At 47.1% G+C, this 27,945-nt stretch overlaps 2 protein-coding genes and 1 pseudogene across 4 annotated transcripts in view; 2 read left to right on the top strand and 1 right to left on the bottom strand.

The window, feature by feature from the left end:
• tmtops2a (teleost multiple tissue opsin 2a) overlaps positions 1 to 6,402 on the top strand; it is a 51,998-nt gene extending 45,596 nt beyond the window's left edge. The window contains exon 4 of the mRNA XM_030353760.1: positions 5,009 to 6,402. Within this exon, the coding sequence (XP_030209620.1) occupies positions 5,009 to 5,299 (291 nt within the window). The 3' untranslated portion in view covers positions 5,300 to 6,402. The remainder of the gene's footprint in view (positions 1 to 5,008) is intronic.
• st6gal2b (ST6 beta-galactosamide alpha-2,6-sialyltranferase 2b) overlaps positions 1 to 27,945 on the bottom strand; it is a 69,673-nt gene that overhangs the window by 2,654 nt on the left and 39,074 nt on the right. For 2 of the 3 annotated variants that reach the window (XM_030353757.1, XM_030353758.1), the window contains 3 exons: positions 27,539 to 27,640; positions 17,813 to 17,848; positions 17,233 to 17,407 (listed from right to left, as the gene is read on the bottom strand). In XM_030353757.1, the coding sequence (XP_030209617.1) occupies positions 17,233 to 17,407; positions 17,813 to 17,848; positions 27,539 to 27,640 (313 nt within the window). The remainder of the gene's footprint in view (positions 1 to 17,232; positions 17,408 to 17,812; positions 17,849 to 27,538; positions 27,641 to 27,945) is intronic. The other variant, XM_030353759.1, reaches the window with a different exon arrangement.
• On the top strand, positions 14,613 to 15,793 carry LOC115541869 (endonuclease/exonuclease/phosphatase family domain-containing protein 1-like; annotated as a pseudogene).

The following is a 27,945-nucleotide window of genomic DNA, read 5'->3' as shown; positions in this document are numbered from 1 at the left end:
ATCACTTCACTGCGGCAGGGTTTTTCTAGGGACAGCCCACACACACACACGCACACACACACAGGCAAAGTTTTCTTGATTTCGTTACACACACACACGCACACGCACACACACACACACACACACACACACACACACACACACACACACACACACACCAAGTTTTCTTGATTTCGTTATCGCCATCATAATGTTCCCCTTTTTCACGAAATTTGGGACAAATAAAGTATCCTCTTATACGGTCTTATCTTTAAAGCAAGGTTGTCATGCCAAGTAAACTACTTTGCAAAGGTTCACGTCATTGGATCAGTCCAGGTCATTTCCGTTGTGTAAGACTATTAATTTGGGGTCGTAGGATGCATCCAGGCTTGAGGTTGACATGTGTTGTTTTGGAGTGATTGATTTACCGACATGTATTAAGATTAAATCTGCTGGCTTCTATTCTTAACTAACAACTCATAAGGTGAAACCCTCCAACTGTAGTTTCGGCCAACTCACAATGTTGTTGGAGCTGAAACTGCTTTTACCATCCAACTTGCTGTCTGAAGACATTATCAATCCACGGTTAGAGTTGAAAACGGGAGAAGGTGAGATCACGCTTTACAGAGTAAGTGTGAGGGGGGTATCTCACCTCACCTTGGTGACGTACACCAGCCATAACGCTCACCCCCCCCCCCCCCCCCCCCCCCCCCGAGCGGTGAGGAGCCATTTAATCTATTTAAAGAGCAGGGGATAATGAGGTGGTCAAGTAAGTGCAAGAGTTTTGAGGGGAATTTGGCAAGGCCACCAGGGTAAACACTGTTAATCTTGGGATGAGTGCCACGGAATCTTATCGCCAACACAGGTGGTCTTGAATAAACTTCTCATCTGAAAGATGGTGCCCTTGGACAGACTTGGGCGGGCGTTGGGGAGATTACACAGGCCAGAGGGCAGAGCCCCCCACCACCAACACCCACTGAGCTCCCATCCCAGATTGGACCAGGTTAGCCCTGCTTAGCTTCCAGCAGTGCTGGAAACACAGCCATGGGGCTGACAATGCTATCGTCTAGGATTTTGTAAAGATAAAGGGTAAGGTGTACCAGATAAGATTCACTAACTAGATTAGATTGAGGTTCTTTAACTGCATTCGCTGTGGTCATCTTTGCAAAGGCCTTAATGGGGCATCTAGTTATTAACTATTGTAGAGGTTTACAAATCGCGTTACAAATCCCTTTGATGGGTAGCTAGAAGAAAGACGAGTTGATTTCAGAACTTGGTTAGGCACCGAGCAACAACACTCACCGACCGTGAGAGTGTTCTCCACGTAATTTGTCCGCCGTTCAGAAGTCGTGGGGTTTATTGCGACAAGCAATCGATTGTATTCGATATGTCCTCTCCTGGAACCGTCACCTTATCGTGGTGGAGAGGTTTGCGTGTCCCTGTGAACCTGAGGGCTGTGTTGTCTGGAGCCTTGTGCTCCTGGTAGGGTCTCTCATGGCAGAGTGGTCTCAGGTGAGGGGCCAGAATAAGAATGGTTCAAAAACTCAAATGAATAACGGAAGAAGAGATGTGAGCCGACCCGGAGGAAGCCCGGGGCCCCCGTCTGGAGCCAGGCCCAGACGGAGGGCTCGATGGCGAGCGCCTTGTGGCCGGGTTTGCCACGGAGCCCGGTCGGGCACAGCCTGAACAAACTACGTGGCACCCACCCTCTCTTCATCCCATGGGCCCATCACCTGTGGGAAGACCCATTGGGGTCGGGTGCGCAGCCACATGGGTGGCAGCGAAAGTCAGGGGTCTCGACGGACCAGACCCGGGCGGCAGAAGCTGGCTCTGGGGACGTGGAACGTCACCTGCTGTGGGGAAAGGAACCGGAGCTTGTGAGGGAGGTGGAGCGCTATCAGTTAGATCTGGTGGGGCTTACCTCCACGCACAGTCTTAGCTCTGATGCCGTACTCCTGGATAGGGGTTGGACTCTATTCTTCTCCGGAGTTGCCGAGGGCGTGAGGCTCATAAATCCCCGGCTGAGCGCCGCGGTGTTGGAGTTTACCCCGGTAGACGAGAGGGTCGCCTCCCTGCGCCTAAGGGTTGTAGAGGGGGAAACTCTGACAGTTGTTTGTGCGTATGAACCAAACAGCAGTTCAGAGTACTCTGCCTTCTTGGAGACCCTGAATGGAGTCCTGTATGGGGCTCCAGTAGGGGACTCCGTAGTTCTGCTGGGAGACTTCAACGCCCACGTGGGCAAAGATGGAGACACCTGGAGAGGCATGGCCTCCCTGATCTAAACCCGAGCGGTCGTTTGTTATTGGACTTCTGTGCTAGTCATGGATTATTCATAACGAACACCATGTTCGAACATAAGGGTGCTCATAAGTGTATCTGATACCAGAGTACCCTAGGCCGAAGACCGATGATCGATTTCGTGATCGTGTCATCTGATCTGAGGCCGCAAGTTTTGGACACTCGAGTTAAGAGAGGGGCGGAACTGTCAACCGACCACAATCTGGTGGTGAGTTGGATCAGGGAATGGGGGACATTTCTGGATAGACCTGGTAAGCCCAAACGAGTAGTGCGGGTGAATTGGGAACATCTGGAGGAGGCCCTCGTCCTAGGTATCTTCAAGTCACACCCCCGGCGGAGTTTTTCTGGCATTCCTGTGGAGGTTGGGGGCATTGAGCCGGAGTGGGCGGTGTTCAAAGCCTCCATTGCTGAAGCTGTGGCGGCTTGCTGTGGCCTCAGGGTCTTAGGCTCCACAAGGGGCGGTAACCCTCGGACACCGTGGTGGACACCGGTGGTCAGGGAAGCCGTCCGATTGAAGGAGGCCTTCCGGGATATGATATCCTGGAGGACTCCTGACTCGGTTTCAGGGACAGGCTCGAAGGGCTGCAGCTGCTGCCGTGTCGGAGGCTAAGCAGCGGGTGTGGGAGAAGTTCGGAGAGGCCATGGAGAAGGACTTTTGGTCGGCACCTAAAGTATTTCTGGAAGACTATCCGGCACCTCAGGAGGGGGAAACAGGGAACCATCCAAGCTGGGTACAGTAAGGATGGGACTCTGTTGACCTCAACTGAGGAAGTCGTCGGACATTGGAAGGAACACTTTGAGGAACTCCTGAATCCGAATAACACGCCCTCTATGTTGGAGGCAGAGCTCGAGGTTGATGGTGTTTCGTAGTCAATTTCCCTGGTGGAGGTCATTGAGGTAGTCAAACATCTCCGCAGTGGCAAAGCCCCAGGGATTGATGAGATCCAGCCAGAAATGCTAAAGGCTGTGGGTGTTGAGGGGCTGTCATGGTTGACACGCCTATTCAACATTGCGTGGGAGTCGGGTACAGTGCCAAAGGAGTGGCAAACCGGGGTGGTGGTTCCCCTGTTCAAAAAGGGGGACCAGAGAGTGTGTGCCAGTTACCGGGGTATCACACTTCTCAGCCTCCCTTGTAAAGTCTACTCCAAGGTCCTGGAAAGGAGGCTTCGGCCGATCGTCGAACCTCAGATTGAAGAGGAGCAATGCGGTTTTCGCCCCGGACGTGGAACTAGGGACTGGCTCTTCACTCTCGCAAGGATCCTGGAGGGGACCTGGGAGTATGCCCATCCGGTCTACATGTGTTTTGTGGATCTGGAGAAGGCGTATGACCGGGTCCCCCGGAAGAAACTGTGGGAGGTGCTGCGGGAGTATGGGGTTAGGGGGTCTCTCCTCAGGGCCATCCAATCTCTGTACTCTCAAAGCGAGAGCTGTGTTCGCGTCCTCTGCAGCCAGTCAGTTTTGTTCTCAGTGGGTGTTGGTCTCCGACAGAGTTGCGCCTTGTCACCAATCTTGTTTGTGAAATACATGGACAGGATATCGAGGCGTAGTCGTGGTGGGGAGGGGTTGCAGTTCGGTGGTCTGAGGATCTCGTCACTGCTTTCTGCAGATGATGTAGTCCTCATTGAATCATCAGCCTGTGACCTTCAGCACTCACTGGATCGGCTGGTGGCCGAGAGTGAAGCGGCTGGGATGAGGATCAGCACCGCTAAATCTGAGGCCATGACTCTTAGCAAGAAACCGGTGGATTGCTTACTCCAGGTAGGAAATTAGTCCTTAGCCCAAGTGAAGGAGTTCAAGTACCTCGGGGTCTTGTTCGCGAGTGAGGGTACGATGGAGCGTGAGATTGGCCGGAGAATCGGAGCAGCGGGGGCGGTATTGCGTTCGCTTTACCGCACAGTTGTTACGAAAAGAGAGCTGAGCCGCAAGGCAAAGCTCTCGATCTACCGGTCGATCTTCGTTCCTATCCTCACCTATGGTCATGAGGGTTGGGTGATGACCAAAAGGACAAGATTGCGGGTACAAGCGGCCGAGATGAGTTTTCTCAGAAGGGTGGCTGGCGTCTCCCTTAGGGATAGGGTGAGAAGCTCAGCCATCCGTGAGGAACTTGGATTAGAGCCGCTGCTCCTTTACTTAGAGAGGAGTCAGCTGAGGTGGTTCGGGCATCTGGTAAGGATGCCCACTGGGCGCCTCCCTTGGGAGGTGTTTCAGGCACGTCCAGTGGGGAGGAGACCTTGGGGAAGACCCAGGACTAGGTGGAGAGATTATATCTCAACACTGGCCTGGGAACGCCTCGGGATTCCCCAGAGCTGGTCAATGTGGCCCGGGAAAGGGAAGTCTGGGGCCCCCTGCTTGAGCTGCTCCCCCCGCGACCCGACCCCGGATAAGCGGATGAAGATGAGATGAGATGAGATGTCCCAAATCCTTACATTTTCAGTTTTGAATTGAAAAAACTGGAGGGTGCAGCTTTTTTAATGCAGAGCCAAAGCAAATAACTATCTTGGATGCATTCGCCAGTGTTGCCCCATGCGAAAGGGGTTCCAAGCGGATCTATGCAGATGCACTCCGCTACAAAATCACATCATCATCATATCATATCATATTACATATTAAATCCTGTTCTACAATTATTCTTTTGTTGTTATACAAATACATGTTGCAGAAAGACAAAGATATCGCAATATGATTTTCTCCTGCTATCGTGAAGCCTAACCCTCTCCCTCCCCCTCTCCAGTTCTACCGGTGCTTCCTGCTGCTGTTCCACTGCCGGCCTCACGGGGGCGCCCTGGACACCGGCCAGTCCTCCATGCCCTCCAAGACCACTGTGCTGCGGCTCAACCGCCGCGTCTACAACACGCCCACGCCCGCCGGCACCCTGCAGCCGTCGGACTCCACGGGGGCCGCGGCGCCGCTCGCAGCGAATATGGGGGCCCCGGCGGCCCCAGGGGTGAGCCCCGCGTCCCCACGAGACGGGGGGCGGATTGGGGACGCGGGGAGCGACGGATTCCCTCGAGGGGCCTACTGAACGTAACTGGGATGCGTGGGTTTTACCAAGGGTAGCTGGCTGTGCGGTCTTCGTTGGCACAGGGAAGACAAAACTTCGGTATGGTCATGCTGTTTGTTTTTTATTTTTTGACATTGGGAGGAAAAATCTTTGGACTAAAGAGGATTTTTGTTTAGAGTCATGCTCCATTGCCAAACCCCGCCCTCGGCGCAATCCCCTTTCCATGGATACCATGGCGATGAACCTCGCTTGGGGTGACACTGGGATCCTAGCTTGCCTGCTACCTGTGTTTGTTAAAGTCTATGCCGTGGTCGTTGTGGACGTGTGTGACATCAGCCCGTACAATACTGTTGTAGCGTGTCGTGTAGAAACCCCCCTTTTCCCTTGAGCCACCAGGTGGGCCGATTGCATGGCGACGAGGACATGAAGTGCACGTCTTAAATGTTCCATTCTGAAGGTTGTTTGCTCGGTTAGTTTTTCCCAGCATCCTCTCCTTCACCTTGATTGTTCAAGTTTTCAGGTTCAGGACCACCGCAGAGCCTGTTTTAAAATCGACTGGGAATAAAGGATAGAGAGAAAACATTGTTGTCATTCTTCTGGGGGTGCGGACATGACAGTTATGAAGACTTTAGGGACTGGTGAATATTTTGCCATGGTGGGAGGGAAGGACGCCTGCAAGGACTTCTGGGTCATGCCCAAAAATTCTGTTTTCTTTCCAAACGGTGGAGAGTTGCTACCTGGGATTCAGGACAGAATAGATCACATCAGACGCCACCGCCAGGGCACTCAAACCTACCCCCCCCCCCCCCCCCCCCAACCCCAGCTTAGGCAATGCGTGCGTTGTCTTTCTGTTGAACTCTAGGTCGAAATTAAAATTGTGTCGCACCTTATAGAAATTCGACCACGTAATACGGCTTACACCCCTACATCTATGTGCCTAATCCAAAACATTTTTGGAATTTTCTGCACGCCCTGGTAGGTGGTTGGGAGAAATGAGGAAATGAGAGATACCAAGTTCCGCCCTCAAGAAAGCACAGCTTCATGGTAATTGCCGTTGTACAATGTTCTGGGTGTGGCGAGTGCTTCAATAAAGTGAATCCGCCGTGGGGACAACCTCACATTTACGGGGTTGTTTTTGTTGTTTTTTAACCTATTTTACATTTAAGACGAGGACTTGGACAATATTTTGTCCCGTGTTTCAGATAGACGGATATGCGAGAGAGAGAGAGAGAGAGAGAGAGAGAGAGAGAGAGAGAGAGAGAGAGAGAGAGAGAGAGAGAGAGAGAGAGAGATCCCTTCCCTGAAGGCCTCTGTGTGGGATTCACACACCAATACAGAACCCGAGGGGGTCATTATTATGGAATCGAAGTGGAAATGAAGTGGAAATGGAAGTGTTGCATCGAATTACATCTCACCCTGACACCACATCCTCAAACACACCCAACTCCCCGCCCCAACGCTGTCATATCATTGCAGTGTTTCTTCGTGGTTTTATTCACACATTTTAATTTACAAGAAAACGGGACACATTTTTTAACTATACTTTTGGTCTACAATAATGGCCGCTCTTCGGACCAGATGAACGTAACGTCCGCCGTTCAAAGTGACGCTTTGGTTGGTGGTGATGGGTGCTTTGTCTCTGTGAGCGGCGACCGTTGGTTTGTCAGCCAATGTAGTAGAGACTAAAACCCTGGACGCGTTGTAGTGACAGGAGGAATTTCATCAATGCAACCTTTGAGGAGGATCAATAGCTGTGCCATGGCAGTATTGTACCTGGCTCTCTTAAAGGTCAGTGTTTCAAGTCTGGATCACTGAAGGACGGTTAATGAGAGGGACACAGTGACCCCCCCCCCGCCCCCGGCCTCCTATGGAAACCATGGCGATGACCTGTGCTTGGAGTGACCCTGGCCTCCTAGAAGTTCTGCTACCTGAGCGGATCTACAACACAGTGCTTGGTCTGTTTTGTGTGCGAGAGCGAGAGAGCGAGAGAAAGAGAGAGAGAGAGAGAGAGAGAAAATACAATTCAGAGGAGGACCTCCCCAGAACATCAAGACTAAGCCTGGGTTTAAGGCGAGACACGGCAGGCAAAATCATCGATTTTTCAGTCACTGGTCAATTTTGATATTTTGGGCTATTTTGCACCATTAACATGTAATGTTTCGCACAAAAGAAAAAAAAAGGTCAAAACGAAACATTTAGGTGTTTGTTTTATTATAGTTTGTCAACTTGCGCCTCTGAATTTTACAGAAGATTCACCAAACGTTTGCTTTATTACGCACCGTTTCAAATACAGCCGGTCTCTGTCATATGTTCCGTGGTATCATTAGAAAGCACTCGATCTGCTGCACAACATAAAACTGATATTTGATTGGCTGGACTCGATTTCCGACCGGACGATTGGTTCGAATGTATCACGTGGTATGCTCTCAAGCTTGGTTGGCTTTTGCCATAAGAATCTTTAAAAGCCGTTTTCTCAAAATGAGTTTTTCCTCACACGCCAAGCAAGGAATCTCCACCTCTGTAGCACCTACATGCACCAAACTTTAGAATCGTATTCTCAGCTATTATATGAAGATTTGTACAGTGGGATTTGTTGATATATCATTCTTGGACTGATTTACATGACATTTTATGCATAAAAATAGGGCGGCAATACTTTTTTTTAAGGCATTGGCAGTATTTTCTGATTAACTGGATAACGAAAGGAGATATCCATAATCCCCTTTGTAAATATTTTTCTATTTAATATAGCAACAACATGAAAAAATAATTTTGAGCCTGGCTTTTTCCAATGGTCCGATTCTTCGTTTCAAAATGTATGCATATTTGCGCATATTTTATTAGATATAGCCTAATTAGCATATCTTAACATACAATTACAGAAAACTTTCTGAAAAGATATCTGTAAGTTAAAAAAAAAATCATATTCACCTGCCGTGTCTCGCCTTAAATTCATTGGGTCACGCAGACAAAGTCCAAAAGTTCCAGTTGTCCTTCCAAAGGACAGTAGGCTGCTACTTGGGAGTCAGTAAAGAGTAGCTCATATTGGGCATCACCGCCAGGGCACTACAACCTAACCCCCCAGCTTAGGAATTCATGCGTTAGCTTTCTGGTCTCAGCACAGCTGTCTGAGAGATGTCCCTTCAGGACGTGACCCATTTTTAATCAACTACGATACTACCACATGCAGAATAAATAAAATAAAATGTTACACCTATCTGAAAAAAATAATCTCACAAACATTCGAACAAGCTGGTCGCTACGCTGTTGTCTGAAGGACGTGATGTCAGGCTGAGACCTCATATGAGGTCTCATATCATTTTATGATGTAAATTATTATGATATTTAAATTATTATATAAATGATGTAAATTATTAGCCTGACGTCACCAGACCAATACACAAATGCATATTAGGCTGGAACCTCTCAGTTAATTCTCAGGGTCACGCTTAGGGTTTTACCCCCTAATAAGGTGTGTTATGAAGCTGTTACGATTCGTAACATTGCTCTTTACTCGAGCCGGACTCCCTCCCATCTCTTATTCAGCACTTTGTGTGTTCTTCTGAGCATTTGGGTTGTTGTCACGGCTGTGGTGTTTTGCACATACACAGCTTCTTGAGTCTGATGTGGCCGACGTTAAATAGAACATTAGTTATGCTAGTGTCCTATTGTTGAAATTGCTTATGTATAATAACATAAAAAATGCCAATAGGAAGAGCATTTGCATGACCTCACTTCCTGTCAGATTTCCCTCAGTTAAGTGTTGTTTCGTCCACACCTCTTTGGTTTTCCGTTTAACAAGTGAACGAGATGTGTGTGTCGGTCGGGACACCGTTAACCTTTCAGTGCATGTGGGTGTGCGGCGGAACAAGCCTATAAGGTGAAGCCACGCTCACACTCTGGTCTCCAGAGGTCCGGTCATCAATGAAGTCCATCAGTCAACACACACACACACACACACACACACACACACACACACACACACACACACTCCAAAACACCTCTCCTTTGGCCTGTTCATCGAAGAGCAGTTTGTTGAACTGCTCTTCGTTCCGCTAAGAGCAGGTTGTGAGCCTGCTCTTAGCAGGCTCATCAATGCTGACACTCACAATCTGAAATTAGCCGATCGATGCCGGGGCTCACTATTTCATTTTTTCACGCTGAGGACTACATACGAAACACTCAGGGCCCTATTTTAACGGTCTGAAACACAAGTAGGAAGCGCAAAGTGCAAGTAGCTTTGTGGGCGGTAGTACGGCGCTATCGCTATTTTACAGGCGGATAAATGACACTTGCGTCGCGGCGCAAGTGTCAAAAGGGTTGGTCTGAAGCAGCCTAATTACCCGAAGGTGTGGTTTGGGCGTAACGTCCAACAAACCAATGAGAGTGCCAGCTCACATCCCCTTTAAGAGCCATGAGCGCATTTGAATCGGACGAGTTGATATTTTGACAGCGCGTCTGCAGTCTCCGATGAGACAGATGCACATGCATTTCAAACTGCAAATGGTTCAGTTTATTGCCAAATAATATGGCCTAATTCACACATGGAATAAGGGGTTTTCTTCCCCAACTTCAGAAATACTGAGTCCTCAAATAAATTTCGGCAAAGAAAACGTATATGATATAACATATGATATGCGGTAACTGTGGTTCTATTTAATGATATACGCAATACATTATAAACATTGTTTCTTATCAGTATTGTATGCTATCCTAATATGCATGTGTCCCCGCAGTAATAGACATTGCCATTGATTGTATTATGCGTTACGTGTTTAGTTTGCGTGTGTTTAGACAGAGCACACACGCGCGCCCGCATTCATTCATTCTTTTTAACACTCACTGTAGGCCTACACGATGTCTGTGTCAAGGAAATATGTGTTTGCTGTACGGTGTTTGCAGATGCATTGATTTAAAAGTACAACTTATTACCGCTGCATCAGCTGTTCTTTTCCCAAATAATTTCCCAAGAATGTGCGGCTAGGTAGATGAGAGAAGCAAAGTGTATGCGCGAGGTGCACAAGCAATCCGTATGCATCGCATGCGCATGTATGCATGCACCCTTAAAATAGCATCTGAACAACGCGCCACTGACTTTAAACCAGGTATTTCCTGGTCAGTAGCGCAATGGTATTCAGAAACGGCAAAATACCGTTTGCGCCAGAACACGCCTCCTCCTTCCGCCGAACCGCCCCTTGGGGCGCATGATCAATCCCTAATTTACTGGCGAGTGGCGGTGGTGGGAAAAGAACGCTCTGCGCCAGTTGTAAACTAGCAACGACACATGCGCCAGTGACTAAGTCACTTGTGCCGGATGCAAGATAGGGCCCTCAGTCTTTAACAACGGGAAACTTCAATTGTCCTCACACGCGCGTTGGGAGAGAACCGCGTCGGGGTTGACGTGGTCGGATGAAGTTTGGCCCACCATCGTTTTTGGTTAGGTTCTCAATGGTCAGGTCAACTCCATGTTATGAATTTAGTTTTTGACCATTTATATTTCCTGAATATAATCTATACTTTTTTATGTTAACAATTTATATTTATTGTTAATAGTAATTTATATTGGTCATTATGAATGAAAAATAACAAATTATAATTATTAACAATTAATGACCTAAATCGAACAAATACGGAAAAAAAATGCTGCTGGTTGCAAAATCACACCAACAGCATCGCTCCGTAGAAGGCGAATCAACCGCCTCTGAGCCTGTTGTGTGTCAACCAATGGGTGACATCGGTCTCTACAGTCCTTGTCTCTGCGTCCTCAGGTCTTACGGCCTGTGGATTGGGGTGTCTACAATCTCTACAGTCCCGGTCTCTGCATCCTTTCGTCCTACGGCCTATGGGTAGGGTCTGGCGCTGTGTGTGGCGCTTATTCAGCACTTTGTTTGTTCTTCTGAGCATTTGGGTTGTTATCACGGCTGTGGTGTTTTGCATATACACAGCTTCTTGAGTCTGATTTGGCCGACGTTAAATAGAACATTAGTTATGCTAGTGTCCTATTTTTGAAATTGCTTATGTATAATAACTAGAGCTGTCAAGCGATTAAAATATTTAATCGTGATTAATCGCATTAATGTCATAGTTAACTCTAATTAATCGCGATTAATCGCAAATTATTTTTCTATGCTAAGTATCCCTTGATTTTTTTGTCCCATAATTCTTCTCATTTTAATTCTCTTATCAACATGGTGAAGTGCATCGGCTTGCCTTGTGCAAATGATTTTTTATTGATAACAACATTGGCATATACACTGATCAAAACAGGACGATACAAAAAAAGAGCCTATAGTGCAATTAAACGACTGCTTTGAACAAATGTCATTTGAACATAGCAGTCAGGCTACTGCTTCTTTGTTTTGAGCCAAAGAAAAAAAAAAAAATTATAATTGCGTTAATCGTGCGATAAAAAATTGAACGCCGTTAAATTTGGTTTGCGTTAACGCCGTTAATAACGCGTTTAACTGACAGCTCTAATAATAACATAAAAACTGCCATTAGGAAGAGCATTTGCGTGACCTCACTTCCTGTCAGATTTCCCTCAGTTAAGTGTTGTTTCGTCCACACCTCTTTGGTTTTCCGTTTAACAAGTGAACGAGATGTGTGTGTCGGTCGGGACACCGTTAACCTTTCAGTGCATGTGGGTGTGCGGCGGGACAAGCCTATAAGGTGAAGCCTGGGCGGCCACACTCACACTCATAGAACTCAAATTATCATAGCATCACTATCGTTCTGACGCATCCTGTTTACAAACTAGAATTGGCAGAGTCTTCAACATAACATCATATTCAACATTTTGACCAAACTAGTGGAAGTTCAGAAATCATCTCCGGAACTCAACAGTTTTTCATTTAAACCTATTTAACGTTTTAAAAAAGATTTGACCATGTCTCAGATTTAACTAGAGAAAGAGAGAAATTGAAAGTGATGAAGAGACAAAGAGGAATGCAGTTCTTTTTAATTGAATTGAATTGCAGTGCGGGAGACAGTGAAACAGATGAAAAGAGACTAAGAGACACAGAGACAGAGACAGAGACAGAGACAGAGAGAGAGAGAGAGAGAGAGAGAGAGAGAGAGAGAGAGAGAGAGAGAGAGAGAGAGAGAGAGAGAGGTTAAGATCTCAATTGCATATTCAGATGCCTTCTCTAAAGGCTTCTGCGCATGATTTCAACACCAATCCAGAGCGCTCATAAATACAGTTTGCTCAACAGGGGATAATAATTATGCAATCTAACTGAAATTACATTTCATCCCGACAAGACACCCTCATTCCCCCCCCCTCCCCTATCGAGATTACCTTTTGGGAGAATCATTATATATGGACCGTGGAAGTGTTTCCTGGCTATAGGAGGTTCTGGTCTCCAGAGGTCCGGTCATCAATGAAGTCCATCAGTCAACACACACACACACACACACACACACACTCCAAAACACCTCTCCTTTGGCCTGTTCATCGACAGTTTGTTGAACTGCAGTTCGTTCCGCTAAGAGCAGGCTGTGAGCCTGCTCTTAGCAGGCTCATCAACGCTGACACTCACAATCTGAAATTAGCCGATCGATGCCAGGGCTCACTATTTAATTTTTTTTCGCTCAGGACTACATACGAAACATTCAGTCTTTAACAACGGGAAACTTCAATTGTCCTCACACGCGCGTTGGGAGAGAACCGCGTCGGGGTTGACGTGGTCGGATGAAGTTTGGCCCACCATCGTTTTTGGTTAGGTTCTCAATGGTCAGGTCAACTCCATGTTATGAATTTAGTTTTTGACCATTTATATTTCCTGAATATAATATATACTTTTTTATGTTAACAATTTATAATTATTGTTAATAGTAATTTATATTGGTCATTATGAATGAAAAATAACAAATTATAATTATTAACAATTAATGACCTAAATCGAACAAATACGGAAAAAAAATGCTGCTGGTTGCAAAATCACACCAACAGCATCGCTCCGTAGAAGGCGAATCAACCGCCTCTGAGCCTGTTGTGTGTCAACCAATGGGTGACATCCGGGCCTCCACGTCCTCAGCTCCTACGGCCGGTGGGTTGGGGTTTCTACGCTCTCTACAGTTCCGGTCTCTGCGTCCTCACCTCCTACGGCCTGTGGGTTGGGGTCTCTACGGTCTCTACAGTCCCGGTCTCTGCATCCTCAGCTCCTACGGCCTGTGGGTTGGGATCTCTAATGCCGCGTTTCCACTGCAGGGTGCGGAACTGATCGGATCGCAAAGGTGCGGTAGGGAGGGGGCGGTAAAGCCCAGCTCAGTTCCGAGGTCGCGTTTCCACTGCCGACAGTACCCTTGGTGATAGGCCGGATGTTGATCGCCGCGGCAGCTACGTAAACATCGTAAACAACGTCTTCCTCCCCAAGAATGCAGACGAACGTCTCCACCTCCTTGTTCGCCCAAGCAAGCTTTTTACGCGACATGTTAATTGTAAAGAATAATACCTCGAGGCTACTGTTTGTTTGTTTTTATCCCTGCGTCACCCGGAAGTGACGATTCTGTCGACCAATCAACGGAGGGGGGGTGTAGCTAGAATTTCACGGGACCCTTTCAGGCGTCTGGTCTCGTTTTGGGTACCGCAACGGAGGAGTCCCGAGAATGGGGCCGGAACGGGTACGGCAAAGTCCGGGTCACGCCCACTTTTGGCGGTGGAAACGCGACCCGACCCGCACCTTTGCGATCCGATCCGTTCCGCACCCTGCAGTGGAAACGCGCCATAAGATCCCTACAGTCCCGGGGTCTCATTTATAACCGTTGCGTACGCACAAAACGGGGCTGAAATTGGCGTACGTGATTTTCCACGCCAAGGTTGTGATCTATAAAAAACCAACTTGACGGGAAAATGTGCGCAGCCCTAAGCAAACTCTGACCCATGCGTACGCATGGTTTGGAGGAAAAGGAGAATTTGCGACACAGATGGTGTGGTGGTGAACTGAAGTCAGACCGAAGAATTGTAGATTGAGAAGAACGATTATATTTTATCATCGCCCTTCATAAATTTTATTTCAACCCGTATCATGCGTTAAATCTATGTAATCAGAATAATTTAAGTCAACTGCGTTATTTCTCAGTTATAACTCCAGAAACATCTCCTTAGAATAGAAAAAAAAAAAATCTCTATATTTAATCCCGTCACTCCATACTGTCCACTGACGGCGCGACTGCGTGGAATAAATAATATTTTTATGTGACACTGTAAACACATAATCAAATCTCAATTAAATCCCAAGTGTGGAAAACCAAGCCACACTCCTCCTCATCACAATCGTTGTCCATAACTCTTGATGCTTTTTATGACAAATCAGGCATTAAAAAGGGGTTATGTTCAAGAACATTTTACGTGGGTGAGGATGAGGATTACAAACTGATTATCCAAGGTGTTCTCGGTCAGTCTTATTTCCGTAACCCTTTAAAGTGCGTATTGGAAGTTAGATACTGCAGTGAAGAATCATATAGGAAAAAAATTTGAATAAACGATTTTTTTGTTTTTATTAATAAATCTACACTACAAGTGGCATCTTGAGCCGTTTTTGTGATACAATTTTACTTCCGCATCTCAAACGCTAGTTTTCGAGCGTGACGTAGGAATTGGTAGACGGACGTTCTAATCATCATAGACTACATAGGCAACATAACAACAATGGATAACAGTTTCGGACCACTTCCGTACAATTTTGAGCCAGCTAGCCGTGAGGGAGAACAGCAACCACCTAATAGGGGGAGACACCATGGCAATAGGAGGGAGATAGAGTTGTGGTGTCAGGAGAATTATGGTGAACCAGGAGCGGCTGAACATCAACACGGCCACGGAGGAAGAGCTCATGACCCTGCCCGGGGTCAACCGCCCCGTGGCGCGGAGCATCGTGGAGTACCGGGACTGCATCGGGGGCTTCAAGAAGGTGGAGGACCTAGCGCTGGTGAGTGGGATAGGCGCCACCAAACTGGAGATTATTAAAGTGGAGATCTGCGTGTCGAGTAGGACCAGTTCGTCGCAGCACTCCCCGTCCTCCCTGCGGAGAGACCCGGAGCATATGTCCTCCTGCAGCGGCATGAACATCAACACCGCCCCCCCCGCCGCAGCTCATGAGCATCCACGGCATCACGGAGAAAATCGCCCGGAACATTGTCGCCTATCGGACCCAACACGGTCCGTTCAAGAGCGTCGAGGACCTGGTTCGGGTCGATCACATAAACTGCTCCCTACTGGACAAGATCCGTTTCCAGGTGTTTGTGGAGCGCTCAAGAACTCCGTCCACCAATACCAACGGTGGGCTGACCTACACGGGTCGGTCCCATCCGAGGCCAACCTCGTTCAGCCTCCGGAGCGACGACCTCGACCTCCCGCCGGGAGGACCCACGCAGATGGTTTGCACAGCACTAGCTTGCGATCAATCACAAGATCCCATGATGGTTGTGTTGAGAGAGGGAGACGTTCTACACGGACACGCCCACTCGTCTGCAGGCTGTCGGAGGAAGCCCAGATCCGTGCTGGCGGTGTGAGGCAGCGGGGTTATTACAGGTTATCAGCTCAGACTGGGTTCACTCATGACAATGCAAAACAAACACACGCAGAGGCAGCAGAGGAGCCGCGCAAATGAACGTGTATTTGGTGACAGAGGCGAAAAAAAAGTCCTTTCTCTTCACCTTTACAAAATGCACCCAGGCTTGAAAGCCTGCTCCATCCTTTCTCCGATCGGGGAAACTGAAATCGGAGATGGTCGGACAGGAGGTCGGAGTTGGAACAACCCCCACAGATACAAAACCTCATCTCGTCGATTAGAAAAACCCCAAAACCACAGGGGGGGGAAATACAAGGCCGCTCACCGCGGTAACTACTCACAACTACGCATAGAGCTGAGGCAGCAACAGCGACCGCGTCTACCAATTCCTACGTAATATGACGCGTTTGACGTATCACATAAAAAAACAACGGTTTTTGAAGCCTTGCTCAAAATAGTCACTTTAAAACTGGATTTTTTGCCGATATACTTTTTTAAACTGATAAAATCCTGCATTTTAATTTCAAAGGGCAATTTTCAGAGAATGTTATGTATAAATATTTTTAAAAACATTAACTTCCAATACGCACTTTAAATGCAGAGGTGAGCGCCGTGGTAATGCTGCACCATATGGCACTTCTGGCGGACCATGCAAATGACAGGATTCGGAGGGAGAGGTTCTTTAGGGACCATAACAATTTATTGGTAGGCTACATAAAAAATTGTAACCTTATGTCAGACCACTTCTTTTTTAATTCTGGGACTGTGCGCTCCGTGCTAGTTCACTGCTGCAGCAACATGTTGCCACTCACTCTGTTTTTTGTTGTTGGCGATCCCAATCCCGTGACCGCTGAACAAAACTACTTTTCGGGCCTCCACCTCACCCACAAGTGTCTCCACTTCAACCTCCGCGAAATTTCGCTATTTTGCTTTTCTCAGTAATTCTGCCATTGTTTCCGACAAGACATAATACTTGCATCTGAGTCAGTTTTATATGCAGATCGCATTCATGAGGTAATTTGCATTGACCATTTATGGTTAAAAAGGGGCGTGTATAGGGAGGAACTTGAAGCTGATTCAGCTGCGCACACTTGTAGGCAGTCTGTGATTTATAAAGCAAAGATTGCGTACGGTGTGCGTACGCAGGGTTTTATAAATCCGAATATTTTTTGGCGCACGTAAAACTTGGCTTCTGGGCGTACGCACATTTTTAGTAACAATCCCACGCACAGTTTTATAAATGAGACCCCCGGTCTCTGCGTCCTCAGCTCCTACGGCCTGTGGGTTGGGGTCTCTACGGTCTCTACAGTCCCGGTCTCTGCGTTCTCAGGTCTTACGGCCTGTGGATTGGGGTCTCTACAATCTCTACAGTCCCGGTCTCTGCATCCTTTCGTCCTACGGCCTATGGGTTGGGGTCTGGCGCTGTGTGTGTGTGGAGGGCCGTACCGATGAAGCCGGAGGAGGGCGGGTTGGGCTGGATGTTCTCCTGGGTGTTGGACTGGATCACGTCCCACAGGCGCCACAGGTAGGCGGGGTGGAGGATGTAGAAGGGCTGGTCCGGCCGGTCCTGCCTCCACCTCACGTACGACGTGAAGAGGTCGAAGTCCGGGTTCTCATACCACTAGAGGGAGATGGAGAGGGAGAGAGAGAGAGAGGGCGGGAGATGGGAGAGGGAAAGAGAGGGGGAGAGATGGGAGAGGGAAAGATAGGGGGAGAGAGAGAAAGGGAGGGAGAGGGGTAGATGGAGAGAGAGAGAGGGAGGGGGAGAGAGGGAGAAAGAGAGGGAGAGGGGGAGAGAGAGGGAGAAAGGGGGAGAGGGACAGGGAGGGAGAGGGACAAAGGGGGAAAGAGAGAAAGAGAGGGAGGGAGGGGGTGAGAGGGACTGAATGAGAGAGGTAGGGAAAGAGAGAAAGAGGGAGGGAGAAGTGAGAGAGAGGGGGAGAGGGAAAGGTTAAGCTTTTAAAATATTGTTAAAACAGAACAAATCTAGAGTACTGTATTAGACCATCTCGAGAATAAGGATGACCAGCATGGTGTGACTGAAGCTGTGTATGTTGTGCCTCTATGTGAGGGGGAGAAGGGGAAAGAGGGAGAGAGGGAGAGATGGAGAGGGAGAGAGGGATAGAGACGGAGAGGGAGAGAGCGGGAGAGGGAGAGAGAGGAAAAAAGGGCGAGAGGTAGAGAGAGGGGGAGAGGGACAGAGGGGGAGAGGGAGAGAGAGGGAGGGAGAGAGGAGGGGAGAGGGGGAGAGAGTGAGATAGAGGGAGGGAGAGAGGGAAAGGGAAAGGGAGAGAGGGAGAGTGAAAGGGGGAAAGGGACAGCGCGGTAGAGAGATCTTGATACATGGTTGAATAAGACGATAAAAGAAACATCAAAATGTACCAGTTTGATTATTGATTTCATTTAGTAACATTTTCAACATGATTTCAAAATATCCCAGTTTCTTCAGTACAAAATAATGAAGGAAATCCCAATGGAGGTTCACATAGACGCACACCATACACAGCTTCAGTCACACCATGCTGGTCATCCTTATTCTCGAGATGGTCTAATACAGTACTCTAGATTTGTTCTGTTTTAACAATATTTTAAAAGATTAACCTTTCCAAATGTATGAATCATCTCTTTTCTCCGCATTTCTCGGAATGTGGCACAATTAATCTTCCATATAAATAGATACATTTAATCATACCAAGGCAAGGCAAGGCATGGCAACTTTATTTATTTAGCACTTTTCATACACAAGGCAGACTCAAAGTGCTTCACATATAAACATTGTCATACAATAATATAAAATAATAGATAAGTAAAAGAAAAACATATGCAAAGAAATGGGTAAAATAGAAAGTTAAAAAGGCATTTTTGTATTAAAATAGAAAATAAAGGCAAAGTTAAAAAAGCTTTTTAGAAAGTTCAATGTACACTGGAAAAAGGTTTTTAAGCCGTACATCATCTTATTATTATTTTGTAATTCAATTCAAATAAACATTTTTTGTTTTATTTTTAAAATAACTTTTCTTTATTTCAAAATACTGTGAAATATAGATATTTTTAATTAGGAGCTCAAATAAGAAATATCCATTTTGACAAATGTAAAATTTTAAGGTTGTGTATTCAACTGATTAATAATTTTGTCATTCAATCCAAATAAAAAAAAATTGTTTTCTTCCTAAAACACTGTTTCTTCCTAAAACATTGTACATTTGTTTAGACAAATGTACAATTTCAAGGTTACGCACATGCCTGCGCATGCGCATTAAATACAAAGACGCTTACGACTACTGGACCAAACCGCAGTGTTGCCAACTTAGCGATTTTGTCGCTATATTTAGCTACTTTTCAGACCCCTTTGGCGACTTTTTTTCAAAACAGCGACACGCGACAAATCTAGCTCCTTTTTCAGCTGCTATTGGTGACTTTTGGCGACTTTTTGAGGTGAAAGCACTATCGCTATTACCTCTTCACAACGAGCACCGGGTGCCTGCGCGGCCCCTCCCCCGTCTCAACGCACTTACAGGCAGCTCAGTTCTCGTGGTAAAAAGCAAACTCAGGAACCGGATGTCCTTGCAGACCTTAAACTCCATCCTATACATCCGATATGGATTAAAGCTGTCAGGTGATGCTTGCTTTGAGCACCAGCTGCCTGATCATGTTTTGAAGCTTTTTGGAACATCAGCTGCTTATTCATTCAAGGTAGCACCTACAGCTGAACCTGCAGTAGAGAGCCTTGACCAGAGTGACGATGACTCACTGGTTCTGTGAGCTAGCACAGCCTGTCTGTGTCTGGAGGGAGGTCTGGAGTAGGCCTAACTCTGCCATTTAGATTGTTAATATATATTGTATACAAAAATGTTATGTTTAAAAATGTTCATGTTTAAATGAGAAACAATTGTTTGATTAAATTTTAATCTTTTTCATTGGATGAAACAAATTATTTCTGATAGATATTTCTTAAATGAGAAACAATTGTTTGATTCGATTTTTATCTTTTAAATTGGATAAAACAAATTATATCGGATGCATATTATGACTTAAATGAGAAACAATTGTTTGATTAAATTTTAATCTTTTTGATTGGATAAAACAAATTATTTCTGATAGATATTTCTTAAATGAGAAACAATTGTTGGAGTGAATCAATATTTTTTTGTTTAGGATTTAACATACGATTTAAATGTATTAACTTCATTCAAAGAATATAATTATACTTGGTGCCAAGTTGTATTATTTTGTTTTTATGAACATAGGAAATATTGTTTGAGGCAAGCTATATATTTGTCATTGGCTCAAGTTATAGATGTGAACCATTACCCTACATTTTTTTAATTGGTTCAATGAAAGACTTTTTCCAGTGTAGGGGCTATGTGTGGGTAGCTTATGTTCTTAAAATACGTAACAATAATGAGAAGCCAAATATAAAATATGAGCAAATAGTGTTTGGTTTGGTATGATGAATAGACATTTCCAACGTTTACACTCAATAACTATAATTGTGGGTCAATAGAAAAAGTGAGTGTGTGTATGTGTTTGTGTATATGTGTCTTTGTGTAGACAAAAAACCTATCTATATCTCTCCCTCTTTTTCAATGAGGCAGAGACAGACAGACAGACAGACAGACAACAACACGAAACAACAAAATAACCAAACCAAACACTAACTCTCTCCAACCCTGTTTTCTATAATCAAAGCCCACATCAATGGCCGATGCCTACACACTGAGTGCCGTGAAATAGTTCTATTTCATCCCTACTGACCGCCAGAGGCGGTGCTTAAAACACTGGATATCTCCACCTCGCGCATGCACATTTTGAGTACCTGATACCAACATATATCACCTGTGACCCCGAAGTGACACCAGGAAGGCTATATCTTCCGGTGTCGTCAGAGGATCTGTGTGTTTACACCTTCTCGCTGCGCAGGTACCGTGTTGAACCTTCGTTTGGAGAAAGGAAGGAAATTCGTTTACAGCTGGCTACGTGCAGCCTCGTGACCAAGGTCGGAGCTGCGGGTAACCCGTCCTCCAGAGGCTGTGGTTATCTTATATATATATATATATATATATATATTTATATTTATATATATATATATATATTTAAAAATAACTATAAGAAGAGTAGCCAACATTTGTTGGTGAGGGCAACGGGCTCGCTCCCGCTCCCAGCACTCATTCGCCTCTTTGCTTATTGTTTGTGTTAGCCGTTAGCTTTGCTCTGTTCTAACCATCAATTTATTTTCCTTACAAATTACCGGTGAAGGCGTGCATTCGCTCCCGCTCCCAGTAACGTTTTAGTTTGGCTTCCCCCTTTTTTAGCAGCAGCGCTTACGCTCAAGCTAATTAAGATTGGTTGATTTAATTTTCTGGTGAAGGCAGTGTTCTCGCTCCCGCTCCCTGTAACACAGCATTTGGCTCTTTTTTTGATTGCCAATTAGTAGCAGCGATCACGCTAATTAGTTTCTGTTTTTCAATTTACTGGCGATGGAAGTGCGTTCGCTTCCGCTCCCAGTTACGCTGCCGGTGGCTGCCTACATAATGGCCCACCTCTGTGTCGCCTGTGCGGCTCCTCTCGAGCCGGAGGACGGCCACGACAGTTGCCCTCCTTGCCTCGGTCCCGAGCATTTGAGGGAGAGCCTCAAGGACAGCGCCTGCATGAACTGCAGCCTCCGGCCTTGGAGCTCGATGCAGCGCAAACGGAGTCAGCCCAGGCCAGCGCAACCCTGCCCCGGCCACATTCTCCGTCCCTTCTTCAGAGGAGGACTTGAGGGAGCTTTGTGCTTGCTGGAGGGACACTAGGGTCTTATCCCACTCAACGTCGGATGCCCGGACCTTGGCTGCCATGCAGAATGCGGCACAGGTTGGGCTGGGCCGCATGCCATCAGTCGAGCCTGCCATCGCGGTCACAGACGACCTCCTGTCAAAAGCCTACGACGCAGCGGCGCGCATAGGTCGTATTGGGAACCTTTCCCATCTGTTGCTGGGTCTTTCAACCTCTCTGCAGCAGGCCAAGGTTGAGCCGTCGCTGCAGAGTCTGAGTGATGCCTCATTGCTGGCGGCCCGGGACAAGGCTCGGCTACTCTTGCACGTGGCCCGGATTGGCCTGACGGTAAACTTTGTGAAGAGTCGCCTGGACTCGACGCGTAACCGACATCCTCCTCTGCCTCCCCCTCTTCGGGTATGGCAGGATGGTGCCATTCATTTTTTTCCTTCAGCTCTTGGGCAAGCTGACAGCTGCCTCAGCTGTGGTGCCTCTCGGCTTGCTGTCTCTGCGCCCTATGCAAATGTGGCTGGACAGCCTCCACTTGGACCCCAAGTGACACAGGCACCGAAAGGTCAGGGTGTCTCTGCAATGCCTTTTCTCTCTGTCCCCATGGAGAAAGAGGTTGTACATATCTGTGGGTGTACCGATGGGCACCATTTCATCCCGCTGGGAGCTGGTTGTCATCCTCTCGGGATGGGGCGCGGTTTGGCAGGTCAGGTCTGTCCAGGGGCAGTGGCCGGCCAAGAACCACACACACATCAATGAGCTCAGGGCAGTACAGTTAGCACTCAATACTTTTCTGCCTCAGTTGAGAGGCAAGCATGTGCAAGTTCGATCGGACAACAGGTCAGCTGTTAGCCAGATCAACCACCAAGGGGGAACCCGGTCTTCACGGCTACTCCGGGTATCTCGGAACCTGTTGACCTGGGCATATCCCCGCCTGGCCAGCGTACGGGCGATCTCCATACCGGGGGAACGGAACCAGATCGCAGATTTTCTATCGCGGCAAAAGCCCCCACTTGGGGAGTGGCGGCTTCATCCGGAGGTGGCTGAGCGATGTGGTTTCTCTTTAGCAGGGCGAAGTGGACCTCTTTGCTTCAGAGGAATCCGCACATTGCCCCCTCTTGTTCTCCTGGACGGAGGTGACAGTCCCCCTCGGACAGGATGCTTTAGCTCACGACTGGCCACAGAGTCCTCTGTATACCTTCCCACCACTGCCCCCTGATTCTTCCCATACTCCAGAGGGTGTTTCTGCGGGGCCACAGGCTACTTCTGGTGGGCCCCTACTGGCCAGGGAGACTATGTTTTCCACTGCCGCGCAGGCTCTGCTGCAGCTCTCCATGGCGCCTCCCCTGCAGGAAGGACCTCTTTCGAAAGCTGGGTGCCAAATCTGACCCCAGATCCCCGTCGCCTCCAGCTCTGGGCTTGGCCGCTGCAGGGCCCGACTCACTGTTGAATGTTTGCACTGCGACCATCAGGAATACTATTCTGAGTGCCAGGGCACCATCTACCAGAGCACAGTATGCCAACAAATTGAAGTTGTTCTCTGACTGGTGTAGGGTTAAGGCAGTAGACCCAGTACGTCTCTCCGTGGCAACTGTTCTGGAGTTTCTGCAGTCCCTCCTGGATGGTGGTCGCTCTCATTCCACCTTGAGGGTCTATGTGGCTGCTTTTTTTCCCAGCATGAGATGGTTGACAGAGCCACAGCGGGGTGCCACAGGTTGGTGTCCCTCTTCCTTAGGGGGGCCCTGAGGCTGCGTCCCCCTAGGACTCTGAGGACTCCAGCAGGACCTGCCCCTGGTGCTGGAGGCCATGTCCTCACCTCCTTTTGAGCCTCTGACCAAGATAGGGTTGAAGTGGCTGTCCATGAAGGTGGCTTTTCTGCTCGCCATTACCACTGTGAAGCGGGTCGGGGAGTTGCACGCCCTATCCGTGGCAGATACATGCCTGTGGTGGAACCCTGATGGCTCAGGTGTGGTTTTATGGCTCAATGTGGTGTTCCTTCCCAAGGTGCTTTCACGCACCTATTTTAACCAGCCTATCCAGCTTGCACGTTTTAACTCCCCATCTGAGGGGAATGAGTCCGAGATGCTGTGCCCGGTACGGGGGGTTAGGGCTTACATTGCTGCTATGGCCGGTATACGGCAGTCTGAGCAACTGTTCGTGTGTCACAGTGGCCCTAACAGAGGTTGTGCCTTGTCCAAACAAAGGCTGTCCCACTGGGTCGTCGGCACCATTAAACATGCCTATGTGGCCAGTGACCGCCCCCCGCCATAGGGGGGCGTGTCGACATCGTGGGCTGCACTAGGAGGTGTACCCCTAGAGTCGATCTGTGCCGCGGCATCTTGGATGTCGCCGGGCACCTTCACAAGGATTTACCGCGTCAACGTCGCCAGTCCCCATCCGATGGGTGTGGTCCTACTACCAAGCTCGGCTACCTCCAATGAGTGGGGTGGGTGTTGGATTCTTTGTGACCTTTTTTTTGTATGGGTCATCCAGTGCTTTAAGCACCGGTCAGTAGGGATGAAATAGAACGAAAGTTACGAATGTAACTACGGTTCTATGAATCCTGGATGACCGCCAGAGCGTTTACTCACTCAGAATCCTTGTGTTCTTGCGAGAAGATTCTATGAAACAGATCCTCTGACTACACCGGAAGCCTTCCCGGTGTCACGTGGGGGTCACAGGTGACTATGTTGGTATTAGGTACTCGAAATGCGCATGCGCAAGGTGGAGATATCCAGTGCTTTAAGCACCGGTCATCCAGGATTCATAGAACCGTAGTTAAATTCGTAACTTTTGTATCATTTTAGGCCTGACTGTAATCACACAAATTCATTCTGAAAAATTATGCATTTTGGGAGTAGGCTGAGAGTCACACATGTTAGTGTTTTTACTATCTACTATAACGCCATTTCTGTTCTCTTACTTCTTATGAGCCATGAACACCATTCCCTGGAGCGGGGACAGCGAACAATGAACACAACAATAACAACGACAAGGAGACTTAATATGGAGTTGTCTTTTTGGATGCAGGAATCAATAGCCAAGTGACCCCACTGGTGTGTTGAAAACGGCTCTCTGTCTAGGCGGGAGTCGAGACACATAAATGGTAGCAAACCACAGCTGGCAGGCAACCAGCTTCCGGCCATGTGAATAGTGACTCACCTGGGTTCCTGGCAAGCTCTGGTCCTTCTTTCTCTTGTTCGGGGATAGCCCAAGCGTTGGGGTAAACGGTAGCTGTCCCGTTCAGTTATTGTTTGACATATAACATAGGGGCGGCAGTAGCTCAGGAGGTAGAGCGGGTTGGCTGGTAACCTGAAGGTTGCCGGTTCGATCTCTGGCTTCTCCTAGCTGAGTGTCGAGGTGTCCTTGACAAGGTACCTAACCCTGACTGATGTCGATGTGATGTCGAAGACAGACATCCTGTCTGTCTTCGACAGCTGCTGCTGGAACAGAGACTTCCAACTCTCCAGCAGTAGCGCCCCAAGGCCAGATATGCGCCCAGCAGGAAAACTGATGATGATGATGATAGACCAGGGATGGGCAACTTTCATGATAAATAGGGCTACATTTTTCATCATAACCAGCAGAGGACCACATGACTGCACACTTCAACTAAATGTGAGCTGAGAGAAGCTACACAATTTTGAATTTGGTAGATATGAATTCCTGTATTCTGGTGAATTTTGGGGATGGCCACTACCTAATCAATCTTCCAGAATCATAACTTATGTACGGTATGTTAATTGAACCAACATACATTCATTTCATGTTTTCCATGCTCAAACAGCCACATGAATGGTCAGTATTTTTATCATTGCAAAGGGCTCACATACATCATCATTCAATGATGTCACAAAACTGAAAAACGTGGCCCAACATTAAGTGCAACAACTCAATGAACTCAAACCCAACAAGCATGATATTCATTGCAGTTGTAGTAGTTGTAGTGGCGACTTAAGTGGATATCTTTAATGGCTGATATAGTTTCTAAGCAAACTAGACGCATGGGTTTGCCTTTGAATTCTATGAATTCTCCTCATCTTTCTTGACTGAGTTTTCTGTAACTCGATCAATTGATCAATTGAATAATAATAATTATTATTAATTTTTTTGTACTTTATTATTATGTGCGGGCCTGACTGAGTGAGGATGCAGGCTGTATGCGGCCTGCGGGCCGCCAGTTGCCAATCCCTGACATAGACGAACACTTGACAAACATAGACGACAAAGGGGCGCTCACGTTCCCCGTAGGAATCCTTAATTCTGGTGTATCCTTGTATGAGAGCGAATAGGCTTTACATAATCTTATGGTTTATGAGTGTAACCAAGTCTGGGCACCATGCAGACTATCCAGACACCATCTTACTTCTGTCCGCCATCTTGGATCCCTCAGGTAACCATAATCAAGGCCAATCAAGGGAGCCACTCCCACAGTTACCATGACAACCAGTTACCCACCAGCTCAACATTACCCAACTGTATGATCGTGACACAAGGCATTTAATTGAAAACAGATATCCCGCGATTGGAAGTTTTTCCCTCCCTCTCTTCGGGCCCACTAAATCCATGTCACTGAAATGGATATGGTTGCCGCCAAAGCATCCTGAGAAATCGATGCCATCTCTCTGGCGCGTAACGCACATCTGAAGCCCGCGGCCCCAGGTGATCATCGTGAGATGTGCAGAGAGGTCGCTTTGGAAGAGTGTGTACGGGCTGTCACTGTTGTTGTCCCTGCCAACAATATCCAGTCGTTCTGTGTGACGGTCGGCTGGGTTCCCGTGGAAACCACCTTTCTGTGTTTCCATTTGTTGGGTTCATCTCGTTTCCCACAGAGGCCATAATCAAAGGTCCGAAAGGTTATCGTAAGGCGATATAGGTGTTTCTTCGTTGTCACTGTAAAGGGATAATAGACTTCCTTCAGCTCATTCCCGGTCGCCCGTGTGCACCCACTGAACAATGCACTGCAAAACGGAAAAGTGTTGCTTGTGGGCGGCTTTGGACTTTTATCATGCTACTTCGGTGCCAAAATAAAAGCGCGCTGAAGTTCAAGGTGAATAATGAAAAAAGTTTAGCCTATGAAAAAAAACTTTCCTAAACAAATTAGGTGACATCCCACAGTTATAAAAATTAGAGTAGAGTAATCCCAATAAATATGCTTTTCAGCTCAGAAAAATGCATGGTTGGAGTGTAATTGCCTTCGATACGTACAGTGCATTTGAGTGTGATATACGTCAATACATTTATCATGATCACCTCTTGGATTGCTTGTAAATTAGTAATTCTGCTTGTGTAAACAACCCTGGCATCAATTCTCCTGGCTCTCCCTGTGATTGTGTGATTGTGTTACCTTGTAAACAATAGAACCAACAGGATAACCGATTGTGTCTCTCTAACGTCACTGACCTTTGATATTGCTATTAATGTTTCACTCATTGAAACACTGTACGTTCGATTTATGAAGTGTCATTGTTACATTTTCATATGTCGGTTTGTGTTCATGTGTTTTTCTGAATTTATAATCACTTTGTGATTGTTGGCTATTTTTACTGTATGCTTATGTTATGACTTTTGTCATGAAGTAAAAATGTCTTTGAGTGTCTTAAAAGACAATAAAACACAAGACAAGTAATGTATTTATATTATTATTATTTTTTATTATTATTATTATCATTAGCTTTTTTATTCTTCACTATTTTTTGAGGGAGGGCCAGATGATATCCACAACAGTGGACTGTACTGAAATTAAAGCACAGCAACATAAAACATATCATGCTTATTAGAAATAAAACACCACAAGCAACAGCAGCCGGCATGGGGGGTTCAAAAGAATCCAACTCCAAACCTAATCCTTACCCTGCTCTTAGAAATCAGTGGATACATCGACCCAATGAGAAGAAAACACAGGACCCCAATCCGCAAGAGCATTTTTTGAACAACATTTACAAAGTGGATGCACAGTGCTGGAGTAAAGTGCAGCTTTTGGGCGTACCTCCGACAGGTTGAGGGAGTAGGGCGCTGGGTCCCAGGCCACCAGGGTCACGTTCCGGTACAGGTAGCTGGAGTTGAAGTGATGCTTGCGTAGGGCCATGATCTGGGTTCGGAGGGTCGGGGGTGGAGAGAGAAGAAGAGGGTTTCTGGGTTGGTGATGATGAAGCCATCTACACAGAACACAATGCTGTGGTGACCCCTCTAACACCATCTGATGAAGGTGTATATAAACTATGAGCAAATAATTGTGTTTGGTTTTTCATTATAAAGACGTTTCCAACTTTTACACTTAATAACTATGGTTGTGGGTCAATTGAAAAAGTGAATGTGTGTGTGTGAATCAGTGGCGGCTGGTAGTTTTTAAAGTGAGGGAGGAAGGACCACGCGCTTGGTTGCCATTGGCCTGCT

This window comes from Gadus morhua, chromosome 4 (assembly GCF_902167405.1).
Source record: "Gadus morhua chromosome 4, gadMor3.0, whole genome shotgun sequence".
Taxonomy (NCBI): domain Eukaryota; kingdom Metazoa; phylum Chordata; class Actinopteri; order Gadiformes; family Gadidae; genus Gadus; species Gadus morhua.
Note: the sequence above shows the minus strand (reverse complement) of the source record. Positions and strands in the feature narration are given on the sequence as shown.